Here is a 12820-nt window from a genome sequence, read left to right as displayed (position 1 = left end):
AGTCACACGGGATCAGAGGTGAGCTGGCAAGATGGATACAGAACTGGCTCGGTCATAGAAGACAGAGGGTATCAGTGGATGGGTGTTTTTCTGAATGGAGGGATGTGACTAGTGGTGTTCCGCAGGGATCAGTGCTGGGACCTTTGCTGTTTGCAGTATATCTAAATGATTTGGAGGAAAATGTAGCTGGTCTGATTAGTAGGTTTGTGGACCACACAAAGGTTGGTGGAGTTGCGGATAATGATGAGGATTGTCAGAGGATACAGCAGGATATAGATCGGTTGGAGACTTGGGCAGAGAAATGGCAGATGGAGTTCAATCCGGGCAAATGTGAGGTAATGCATTTTGGAAGGTCTAATGCAGGTGGGAGGTATACAGTAAATGGCAGAACCCTTAGGAGTATTGACAGGCAGAGAGATCTGGGCGTACAGGTCCACAGGTCACTGAAAGTGGATAAGGTAGTGAAGAAGGCATACGGCATGCTTGCCTTCATCGGTTGGGTCATAGAGTATAAAAATAGGCAAGTCATGTTGCAGCTGTACAGAACTTTAGTTAGGCCACACTTAGAATATTGCGTGCAATTCTGGTCGCCTCACTACCAGAAGGATGTGGAGGCTTTGGAGAGGGTACAGAGGAGGTTTACCAGGATGTTGCCTGGTCTGGAGGGCATTAGCTATGAGGAGAGGTTGGAAAAACTTAGATTGTTTTCACTGGAACGGCGGAGGTGGAGGGGCGACATGATAGAGGTTTACAAAGTTATGAGCGGCATGGACAGAGTGGATAGTCAGAAGCTTTTTCCCAGGGTGGAAGAGTCAGTTACTAAGGGACATAGGTTTAAGGTGCGAGGGGCAAAGTTTAGAGGGGATGTGCGAGGCAAGTTTTTTACACAGAGAGTCATGAGTGCCTGGAACTTGCTGCCAGGGGAGGTGGTGGAAGCAGATACGATAGCGACGTTTAAGAGACATCTTGACAATTTTATGAATAGGAAGGGAATAGAGGGATATGGGCCCCGGAAGTGCAGAAGGTGTTAGTTGAGGCAGGCATCAAGATCGGCGCAGGCTTGGAGGGCTGAATGGCCTGTTCCTGTGCTGTACTGTTCTTTGTTCTAAGATATCATCCCTCCTTACTGCAATAATTGACTCCTTGATCAACAGTGCAATACCACCTCCTCTTTTATCCCCTCCCCTATCACGCCTGAAGATTGGATACCCTGGAATTTTGAGTTGCCAGTCCTGCCCCTCCCTCAGCCATGTCTTTGTGAGAGCATTAATATCATAATCCCATGTGCTAATCAATGTCCTCAATTCATCTGCCTTACTAGTAAGACTCCTTGCATTAAAATAGATGCAATCCAGCCTTGCATTTTTCACTTGTGCCTTAACAGGTCTATATTTGCTCTGCCTTCCAGACTGACTCAGTTTTCTATATTTGTTTGTGCCTCACCCCCTACTCTACCTCCACTCTGTATCCCATCCCCCTGCCAAATTAGTTTAAACCCCTCCCCCCCCCCCCCCCCCCCCCACCTTCCCCCCCAAAACAGCACTAGCAAAGCTCCCAGCAAGGATGTGGGTCCTGTTCCGGTTCAGTTGCAACCCATCCAACTTGTACAGTTGTCCAGGTCCCACCTTTGCCAGAAACAGACCCAGGAACCTAAAGCCCTCCCTCCTGTACCATCTCCTCAGCCACGCATTCATCCTCTATTCCTATACTCACTAGCATGTGGCAAAGGGAGAAATCCAGAGATTGCAACCTTTGTGGTCCTGCTTTTTCATTTGCTAACTGGCTCCCTAAACTCTTGTTGCAGGACCTCATCCCTCTTTCTACCCATGTCATTGGTACCAATGTGTATCATGACCTCTGACTGTTCACCTTCCCCCTTCAGAATGTCCTGCAGCCGCTCCGAGACATCCTTGACCCTAGCACCAGGGAAGCAACATACCATCCTGGAACCTCATTTGCGGCCACAGAAACACCTATCTGCACCCCTTACAATGGAATCCCCTATCACTTTCGCTCTTCCACCCCTTTTCCCCCCCTGCTGTGCAGCAGAGCTTTCCATAGTGCCACGACTTTGGCTGTTGCTGTTTTCCCCTGGGAGGTCATCCCCCCAACAGTATCCAAGCAGTATATCTGTTTGAGAGGGGGGTGGTCACAGGGGACTCCTGCACTACCTACCTTCGCCTACAACTCCTGGAAACATCCCTGATTTCCCACATAGCGCAGGAGGAGCATGTCACGGGGCTGAGCTTTCCTGTCATGACTTACCATTAGATCAATTAGTTACTCCCTTAATTAAAAAAATACTAATTACACTAGGGGCCTTGTTCTACCCACTACAATCTACAGTCCTTAATAAGTTACACTGATAGATCCAGGAGTTAATGTTCTTCAGGTATGTAACAGCCTTGGAGTTGATGGTGCCAGTGGAGGGATTTGAATGTTTAATGTGGATATTAATTCTGTGCTTGTGGATAATGGGGTAGAAATTGGACCTTGTTTTACCTGCTTTATGGGGTCAAACAGGTGTAACAAGGACCAACATCCTGCACCCAATTGGGTTTTTGCCATTTTTCAACATCCCTGGAGTCCTGGTCAATATTTATCACAAAACCAGCATTACTAAAACAGATTTAGTCTTTATCACATCACTATTTGTGGGATCTTACTATGCACAAATTGGCTGCTGTTTTCTACATTTCAACAGTTACCGTACTTGGAAAGGACTTCATTTACTTTAAAGTGCTTTGGGTCACCCTGAGGCTGTGAAAGATGCTGGATATTAATACAAGGTCTCTTTTTCCTGCAATATTCATTTATATTCAAATTAACTTCATTTTAAAATTGTAATAATGTTTAGCTTTAAATGTTCTATCCTGAGGAGTTCAATAGGAAACCAAGTTCATTATAAATAATATTTGATACCGTTTGATACATTTTAAGGTGTTTTCTCCTTGTTTGGTTATTAGGTTTTCTCTTTAATAAAGGTTATGATTCGACATTGATCTGTATTGGTGGCAGTGATAAAATTTATTCAGGACAAATGAGACTTGACATATTACAGTATCTGAGCAGTAATTTACATTGTATAATTGAGAATTATATTACACTGTTTATACCTTGGGGGACAAGTCGCAGTAACACGTGCCTGAACCCCTCGCCCGTCCTCCGAGTGTCTCTTGAAGGAGCCCTAATCTTATTTTACCTCTTTCTACAATTCAAAACAATTACATTTAGTGAAACCAATCAATAACTGACAGTCATCACCTTATTTTACAATTATAGGGATAGCAGGTACACAAGCCTCCTGTTTTTGCTCATTTTACCCTCTTTTAATTGTCCTGTTTCTCCTACTGCCCACACGTTGTTACTGTTATCCACTCCTGCAAGGCATAATGGTGTTTTAGATTAATAGAAAGGTAAAGCAAAACAACTGAGATTTATATAGTGCCTTCAATGTAATAAAATGTCACAAGCTGCTTATCACAGGAGCATCAGAAAACAAAAAGATGACATGGAGATATTCACTCAAAACATGTACAGATAGTCTTTGGGATTACATGGAAGCAGTATCTGAACAGGTACATTTTCTAATGAAGCACTTATACTAATAGTGAATATACTGGAGGACTCCCAGATACCCGAACACCCTGCACACAGAAATAAAAGTATTTGCTTCATCTGTCTGCAGTGTCTGTGTCTAAATCAGAAGGTGGTGTCAGAATTGCTGAGCACTGCTTGGTGTGTTTACTGAGATACACAGACCAGGGAGGTTCCAGGCTGGAGCAAGGTGATAATAGAATAAACAAGACATTTTCTTTGTGTTTGTGGTGTTTAATGAAGCAGTGAATTGCCTTTTGAAGAAAGTGCTGCTTCTATTGTCTAGTTTAATAACAGCGCTTGTCAGCAGAGGTGTTTCACTGATTCATCTCAAACACGGCCATGTAGCGCCACCTTCCGCCTGTGGAGTAACATTACAGGCAGGAAGGTCACCGGGTTCCTGCAGTTCACAGCTCATTCTACCCACTCAGTTCCTCTCCACAATTCAGCTTCTATTTGTTTCTTCACTCCCCCTCCTTCTTTCCCCAGTTTATATTCAACTGAAAATATCTTGTCATTTCTCACACAGCATTCCTACTTCATTGTAGAGCAAACTTCCCTCCTCCTTATTCTGTCATTGTCACAGACAGTGGGAGGAATCAGTGACTTTTAAACCCGCAGATTCTCAGCGGTGCAGAGTTCTTCCCGTTGTAATTCCATCCCGGATTGAAGATGGGAAAGATTCTCTCAGTGAAAGTGTGGGTGAAAGTGTGGAGATGGGACATGTTGTCCACATTGTAAAATGACACCTGTCCACCCTCATAGTCCAGGTAAACCCCGATCTTCCGGGGATTCACACTCGGGGTGAGGGGGGTCTCTGAGGGGGAGGTGAGGGCAAAATATCTTCCGTCAATCAGCCCCACAATCCAGTATCCAGTCTCAGGTTTCACTGTGATTCCCCCTTTCCTGTTCACAGATTCTCGGACCACTCCCAGCCACCACTCAGTCTTGTTCCCCACCTCCACCTCCCAGTAATGTCTCCCTGATGTGAATCCCTCCGATCCCAGGACACATTCCCAGGAATCAAACCTCTCCGGGGTGTCAGGGAGCGACTGCTCTGTGTCTCCGAGTCTCACACTGGTCCGGTCCTCAGACAGGATGAGCTGGGGATTCGCTGTGTTCAGATCCAGAGTCAGAGAGGCTGGAGCTGGGGGAAAGTTAAAATAACACAGTCAGTGATTTAGAGAGGAGGAGGAGCACGGGATTGAGGACACTGGGTATGAGGGGAGGGAGAGTGAGGAGGAGGGAGAGTGAGGAGGAGGGAGTGAGGGGCAGGAGGAGGGTAGAGGAGAGACAGAGAGGAGAGGATGAGGAGGGAAGTGAGGAGGAGTGTATAGGAGAGACAGAGAGGAGAGAGTGAGAAGGACGGAGAGAGGGGCAGGAGGAGGGAAAGGAGAGACAGAGGGGAGAGTGAGGAGGAGGGAGTGAGGAGCAGGAGGAGGGTATAGGAGAGACAGAGAGGGGAGAGTGAGGAGGAGGGGAGTGAGGGGCAGGAGGAGGGTATAGGAGAGACAGAGAGGAGAAAGTGAGGAGGAGGGGAGTGAGGGGCAGGAGGAGGGTATAGGAGAGACAGAGAGGAGAGAGTGAGGAGGAGGGGAGTGAGGGGCAGGAGGAGGGTATAGGAGAGACAGAGAGGAGAGAGTGAGGAGGAGGGGAGTGAGGGGCAGGAGGAGGGTATAGGAGAGACAGAGAGGAGAGAGTGAGGAGGAGGGGAGTGAGGGGCAGGAGGAGGGTATAGGAGAGACAGAGAGGAGAGGATGAGGAGGAGGGCGGAGAGAGGGAAGTGTTTGGGCAGAGAGGGAGGGGAGAGAGATGGGGCAGCAGGGGAAGATGGTGAATGGAGAATGCACCAGTTTCTGGTGACTGACAGTGAACTGCCGAGCTTTGTTTGAAATTTAAACCAGGCAGCTTGACTCTGATTGGTCAAGGCATTGCCCTGAGGAATGAACCAGCCAATGGCTGTCTCTTATTTTGTTTGGCTGAAACAGGCGTTGTGTGTGTACAGTTCTTTCTGTTGTATTCGCCATGGCAACACCTCTGCCAATCAGAGTCCACTTGCCAACCAATCAGCACTCTCTTCGCAAACAGTTTAAATTTGTTGCTTTCCCTTACATTGATATTCTTGAAAATTGTCCTGAGGAGTGCAAGATAAAAAGTTTCAACAAAATGTCGCTGTTTACAGGAATACTCAAATGTTAATTTCCTTCAATTCCTCATTCTCCCGAGACCCTTGGATTTCTAATTCTGGGAGATTTATTGCATCTTCCTCAGTGAAGACAGACACAAAGTAATCATTTAGCTTCTCTTCCATTTCTTAATTCCCCATTATAAATTCTCCTGTCTCTGCCTGTAATGGACGCACATTTGTCTGAGAGAAATGTTTCCTTTGTACGTGACTATAGTCTGTTTATGTTTTCTGCTAGTTTACATTCATATTCTATTCTCTGTTTCTTTATCAGTTTCTTGGTCCTCCTCTGCTGTATTTTAAAGGTTTACTACTATTTCTGGCAACTTTGTAGGCCTTTTAGTTTAGTTTAGTTTCGAGATGCAGCACTGAAACAGGCCCTTCGGCCCACCGAGTCTGTGCTGACCATCAACCACCCATATTATACTAATCCTACACTAATTCCATATTCCTACCACATCCCCACCTGTCCCTATATTTCCCTACCACCTACCTATACTAGGGGCAATTTGTAATGGCCAATTTACCTATCAACCTGCAAGTCTTTTGGCTGTGGGAGGAAACCGGAGCACCCAGTGAAAACCCACGCAGACACAGGGAGAACTTGCAAACTCCACACAGGCAGTACCCAGAATTGAACCCGGGTCGCTGGAGCTGTGAGGCTGTGGTGCTAACCACTGCGCCGCCCCTTTTAATCTTATACAATCCTTAACTTCCTTTGTTAGCAATGATTGACTGGAGTTTTTGTGCCTTGAAGGAATGTATAGTTGCTGCAAACTACGTAATAATTCTTTCCATTACCTCTGTACTGTTATACCTTTTAATATATTTTCACAATCCACCTCAGCCAATTTGCCCCTCATACCTTCATTTTTTTTTCCAAAATACACTTTATTCATAAAAATCTGTAAAAATTACATTCCCAAACAGTTTAAAACAGCATCAAGTCAAAAAACACAAACAGTGCAAAGTTGATCAGTTTCCTTCGATACAATCATGAGTTGCCTCACAACCCTTCCATTTCATTGTCATGCCATATACAGTTTTACATTTACAGCACACAAAATTTTCCGGATACAGTTCGAGGGGTTTCCCATGGATCCAGCCCCTCCATTCAGCTTGGTGGGGGGACCTTACACTGTGGTCTTTCCCCATTGAGCCATTGCTGCGGCTGCCCCAAGCTTTCATGCATCCCTCAGCACGTAGTCCTGGACCTTGGAATGTGCCAGTCTGCAACATTCGGTCGTGGACAACTCTTTGCGCTGGAAGATCAGAAGGTTTCGGGTAGACCAAAGGGCATCTTTCACCGAATTGATAGTCCTCCAGCAGCAGTTGATGTTTGTCTTGGTGTGCGTCCCTGGGAACAGCCCGTAGAGCACAGACTTCTGTGTTACAGAGCTGCTTGGGATGAACCTCGACAAAAACCACTGCATCTCTTTCCACAACTGCTTTGCAAAGACACATTCCAGGAGGAGGTGGGCAACCATCTCTTCCCCACCACAGCCAATGTGGGGGCATTGCGCGGAGGGGGCGAGACTTCGGGTGTGCATGAAGGATCTGACGGGGAGGGCTCTTCTCACCACCAGCCAAGCTACATTTTGGTGCTTGTTTGAAAGTTCTGGTGATGAGGCATTCCGCCAAGTGACTTTGGCGGTCTGCTCGGGGAACCAGCCGACAGGATCCACCGTCTCCTTTTCCCGTAGGGCCTTGAGGACATTCCGTGCAGACCACTGCCTGATGGACCAGTGGTCAAAGGTGTTTTCCCGCAGAAACTGCTCCATGAAGGATCGGTGGTACGGCACGGTCCAACTGCATGGAGCGTTCCGCGGCAATGTGACCAGGCCCATCCTTCGCAACACCGGGGACAGATAGAACCTCAGCACGTAGTGACACTTGGAGTTTGCGTACTGGAGGTCTACACACAGCTTGACGCAGCCGCACACGAAGGTGGTCGTCAGGATGAGGGCGACCTTGGGTACATTTTTCCCGCCCTTATCCAGAGATTTGAACATCGTGTCCCTCCGGACCCGGTCCATTTTAGATCTGCAGATGAAGCGGAAAATGGCTCGGGTGACCGCCACAGCGCAGGAGTGGGGTATGGGCCAGACCTGCGCCACGTACAGCAACAACATGAGCGCCTCGCACCTCGCACCTGATGACCAGGTTCTTACCCACAATGGAGAGAGATCGCTGCCCCCACATGCCCAACTTTTGTTGTACCTTGGCTACTCGCTCTCCCCGGGGAGAGAGGACAGCCCTGTCTGACTCTAGATTGGATCGGGAAACTTGATTGAGACTGCGCTACTGATGTTTGTGTAGAGCAGTTTGATCCAATTGCAGATTCCCTCCCCAAACCCCATTTTGGAAAGCACGTCCATCATGTAGGTGTGCGATATCCTGTCAAAAGCCTTCTCCTGGACCAGGCTGATGAGGCCGGTGTCCACCCTCCTGTCCTGCAAGTAGGCGATCGTATCCCTGAGTAGCGCGAGACTATCAGAGATCTTCCTGCCGGGTACAGTACAGGTCTGATCGGGGTGGATCACCAACTCCAGAGCAGACTTGACTCGACTGGCTATGACTTTGGACAGAATCTTGTAATCAACATTAAACAGTGAGATGGGCCGCCAATTTCTGATTTCTGCCCTCTCCCCCTTCCGCTTGTAAATGAGGGTGATGATGCCTTTCCTCATGGATTCTGACATGCTGCCGGCCAGGAGCATACTCTCGTATACTTCCAGCAGGTCCGGGCCGACCCAGTCCCACAGGGCCGAGTACAACTCGACCGGTAAGCCGTCGCTTCCAGGAGTTTTACTCGTCTCGAAGGACTCGACGGCCTTTGTCAGCTCGTCCAGATTTAGCGGCTTGTCCAGTCTCTCCCTCCTGCTGTCATCTAAGACCTCTGTGATTGATGACAGGAAGGACTGGGAGGCTCTGCTGTCTGTGGGCTTCGCGTCATACAGCCCAGCATAAAAGGATTTGCTGATCCTTAGTATGTCGGAATGCGAAGACGTTACCGAGCCATCTTCTTCCTTCAGGCTGCTGATAACAGAGCTCTCTCTCTGTGTACCTTTTGGAAGAAGTAACGCGAGCACGTCTCATCCTGCTCGATGGAGCGGACTCTGGACCAGAATATGATCTTGGAGGTCTCCTTGGCAAAGAGCGAGGCCTGCTGGCTCTTCACCTCTTGGAGGTCCTCCTTGACCTTGACCCCCATTGACTGCATCCGGAGCAGATTTTGCATACTTTTCTGGAGTCGGGACATTTCCCTCTGTCTCTCTCTCGCCCTCTGAACATCTTTGTGGATGAAGAACCTCTTGATGTTCTCCTTAATCGCTTCCCACAGTGAACTGGAGACTCAAAGAGGGATTTCACGGTCCTCCAACCTTTGTAATCCCTTTTGAGTTCCTCAACATTCTCTGGGGTCAGCAGTGTAGCATTGAGCTTCCACGTCCCTCTGCCAACCCGCTGGTCATCCTGTAAGTGACAGTCGGCCAGTAAGAGGCAGTGGTCGGAGAAGAACACCGTCGGTGTTTGACGTCGGTGGATCCGACCGTGACAGCACGGGACACAAACAGGAAGTCAATCCTGGAACGGGCAGACCCGTCCGATCTTGACCATGTGTATCTGCGCTGCTGAAGACGTCGTGCAGTTTGGCATCTTTAACTGTTTCTATTAGGAATCTGGACGTAGCGTCCAGTTTGCTGTCGTCACTGCCAGATCGTCCTACCGCATCGATGATGCAGTTGAAGTCACCGCCTAGGATGACTGGCCTGGACGTTGCCAGCAGCAGTGGGAGCTGCTGGAAGATGGTCAGCCGCTCGCTGCGTTGTACCGGGGCGTACACGTTGATCAACTGGAGCGGAGCGCTGTTGCACATCACGTCTGCTATGAGGAGGCGACCGCCCACCACCTCCTTAACTTCGGAGATGGTGAAGAATACCCGCAGCAGAATACCCAGGCCGGAGGAACGGCAATCATTACCCCCCAACCAGATCGATGGCCCGTGGGACCACCATCGTGACCACTGCCTGTAGGTGCTGAGGTCTGGTATTCCACACTCCTGCAGAAACAGTAGGTCAGCTTTGACCTTGGAGAGGTAATCCAAGGTTGAAACACATCGCGTAGTAGATTTAATGCTATGCACATTAATGGAAGCAATCCTTACACCCAGTTTTTAAAATTAGTTGTTGCTTCCCATACCATTTGTCCTTGCTAGTCCCAGTCCTTCGGGATGTTCCTGCATACCCATCGTGTGCGCAAGCTGTTTCACGTTGGTTGGGCTCAGAAACCCATCCTGGTTTTTCATGCAGGGTTTGTTCCGCTGGGGTGACATCGGGGGGAGGGTCTTGTAGGCAGCAAGGATTGGGTTGTCCTCTGCTCCTTCCCTCTCTTCCTCCTCGAAAACATCACTGCTCCCGGCTACCCGGAGCTGAGGTGCGCCAGACGTGACTTTGCTCTCGTTGTCCCGGAGCTGGGATGCGTTGGCCACGTCGTTACGTGTGGCGCTTTGGGGTTGGGGCACGCCGGGCCCATCACAGCTTCCCGTGGGCTGGGGGGCTTTATCTTCCATCTCCTTGGAATTCTGCCGCCTCATTTGAAGGGGCTGTCGTTCCAGCATTTCCCCGTCCAGTGAAGAGGAGTTGTTGCAGTCTGATTCAGAAGATAGCCTCCTCTTGCCACTGGTTTGGGTGGTGACCTGTTCCGCTTTTGGATGTTCTTTCTTTGTGGTTTTCCTCTGGACCACTTGCCACTGACCTGTTTGTCCATCTGCTGCCTCCTCCTCCATTGATTCTGTCTGTGGAGGGGGGGAGGTTTCCGGGCGCAGGGTAGGTGCTGGGTCGCTGGTTTCAGCTGCCTCCCCTTTCTTCTCCTTCTCTGGTTGAAGTTCCTCACTGTGGAGAAGGTTGCTCGTCTCCTTTCGAACACCGGATGCCTTTGTCGAACCTTGTCCCGGCCTTTCCTTGGACCTTGCCGCCTGAGCATAACTGAGGCAGTGTTTGGGGCAGGTTTTGTCGAGGTGGCCTGCCGCACCACACAAGTTGCAACACTTAGTCTGCTTACAGTCCTTGGTCTGATGGCCTTCCTCCTTGCAGTTCTTGCAAACAACCATGCTGCAGTTGGCTGCCACGTGACCAGATTTGCCACAGGTGCGGCAAACTCTGGCCTGCCCAGCATAGTAATAATTCTTGAAAGACTTTCCATTGCCTCTGTACTGTTATACCTTTTAATGTATTTTCGTAATCCAACTCTGCCAATTTGCCCCTCATACCTTCATAATTTCCTTTGTTCAAATGTAACACCCTGGCTTCATGCTGCAGCTGTACAAAACTCTGGTGAGACCGCACCTTGAGTATTGCGTGCAGTTCTGGTCACCGCATTATAGGAAGGATGTGGAAGCTATGGAAAGGGTGCAGAGGAGATTTACTAGGATGTTGCCTGGTATGGAGGGAAGGTCTTACGAGGAAAGGCTGAGGGACTTGAGGTTGTTTTCGTTGGAGAGAAGGAGGAGGAGAGGTGACTTAATAGAGACATATAAGATAATCAGAGGGTTAGATAGGGTGGATAGTGAGAGTCTTTTTCCTCGGATGGTGATGGCAAACACGAGGGGACGTAGCTTCGAGTTGAGGGGTGATAGATATAGGACAGATGTGAGAGGTAGTTTCTTTACTCAGAGAGTAGTAAGGGCGTGGAACGCCCTGCCTGCAGCAGTAGTAGATTCACCAACTTTAAGGGCATTTAAGTGGACATTGGATAGACATATGGATGAAAATGGAATAGTGTAGGTCAGATGGTTTCACAGGTCGGCGCAACATCGAGGGCCGAAGGGCCTGTACTGCGCTGTAATGTTCTAATTCTAATTCAGAGTGAACTACCTCACTTTCATAGATAAAGTAAAATTCTATCATATTCTGGTCATTCTTCCCGAAAGGTTCTTTGACAACAAGATTGTAAATTAACCCTTTCTCATTATATAATAGTGGATGTAAAATAGCCTGTTCTCTGGTCAGTTCCTCAACATATTGCCCTGGAAAACCATCCCGAACACACTCCAGAAACTCGTCCTGCACAGCATCAGTGCTCATTAGTTTTACCCAGTCTATATGCAGATTTACGTCACTCATGATTACTGTATTGTCCGTGCTACATGCTTCTCTAATCTCCTGATTAATGCCGTGCCTGCCCCACACTACCACTACTGGTTTGGTGGCCTATACTTCCAATCTGAGCTACCCTTCAGATTCCCACCCACCTGACAAGCTGGTCTAAACCCTCCTGAACGGCACCAGCAATCTCCCTGCGAGGATATTAGTTCTGGTCCTGTTAAGGTGGAGCCCATTTATCTTGTACAGGTCTCACCTGCCTCAAAACCAGTTCCAATGCCTAAATGATGTCTTTGATTCACCCTATTTCAGCATCAAGCTTGCATGGTCAGCGAATGGCTTGGGCCCTATTTACGAGGATGCCGATAAGACCAATTTTATAGCACATGGAACTGTCAGACTCCCAACGCGTGTATTGACCAGTGAAGGTAGGTTTGTGGTAGAACGTGGTAGAGAACCCCTCAGCAGATTTCTGAACTAGTACGTCAAGTAAAGGGAGCTCATTTGACTGCTCCGTTTTAACGACACTATGTATGCCCAAATAAATGGTGTTGCCACGGGACGCACTCTGGGCTCAGCCCTCGCAAACATCTTTGTTGGGTTCCGCTTGGATTTGTCAGGGGGAGATCGTGTCTGACTTACTTGACTGAATTTTTCGAGGCGGTGACGAGATTTGTAGATGAGGGTAAAGCAGTTGATATAGTCTACATGGACTTCAGTCAGGCTTTTGATAAGCTCTTACATGGGAGATTGGTTAAGAAGGTAAGAGCCCACGGGATCTAGGGCAATTTGACAAATTGGATCCAAAAATTGGCCTCGTGGTAGGAGGCAGAGGTTTATGGTTGAGGGTTGTTTCTGCGCGTGGAAGCCTTTAACCAGTGGTGTACCACAGGGATTAGTGCTGGGACCCTTACTGTTTGTCGTGTATATTAATGAT

General features: G+C 48.4%; 1 protein-coding gene across 1 annotated transcript in view; it reads right to left on the bottom strand.

The window, feature by feature from the left end:
* Nucleotides 1-3004: 3004 nt before the first annotated feature.
* Nucleotides 3005-12820, bottom strand: part of LOC137346088 (zinc-binding protein A33-like) — a 29318-nt gene continuing 19502 nt past the window's right edge. Inside the window, exon 6 of the mRNA XM_068009383.1 lies at nt 3005-4744. Coding sequence (XP_067865484.1) covers nt 4197-4744 — 548 coding nt within the window. The 3' untranslated portion in view covers nt 3005-4196. The remainder of the gene's footprint in view (nt 4745-12820) is intronic.

This window comes from Heterodontus francisci, chromosome 29, assembly GCF_036365525.1.
Source record: "Heterodontus francisci isolate sHetFra1 chromosome 29, sHetFra1.hap1, whole genome shotgun sequence".
In the NCBI taxonomy this organism is placed as follows: domain Eukaryota; kingdom Metazoa; phylum Chordata; class Chondrichthyes; order Heterodontiformes; family Heterodontidae; genus Heterodontus; species Heterodontus francisci.
Note: the sequence above shows the minus strand (reverse complement) of the source record. Positions and strands in the feature narration are given on the sequence as shown.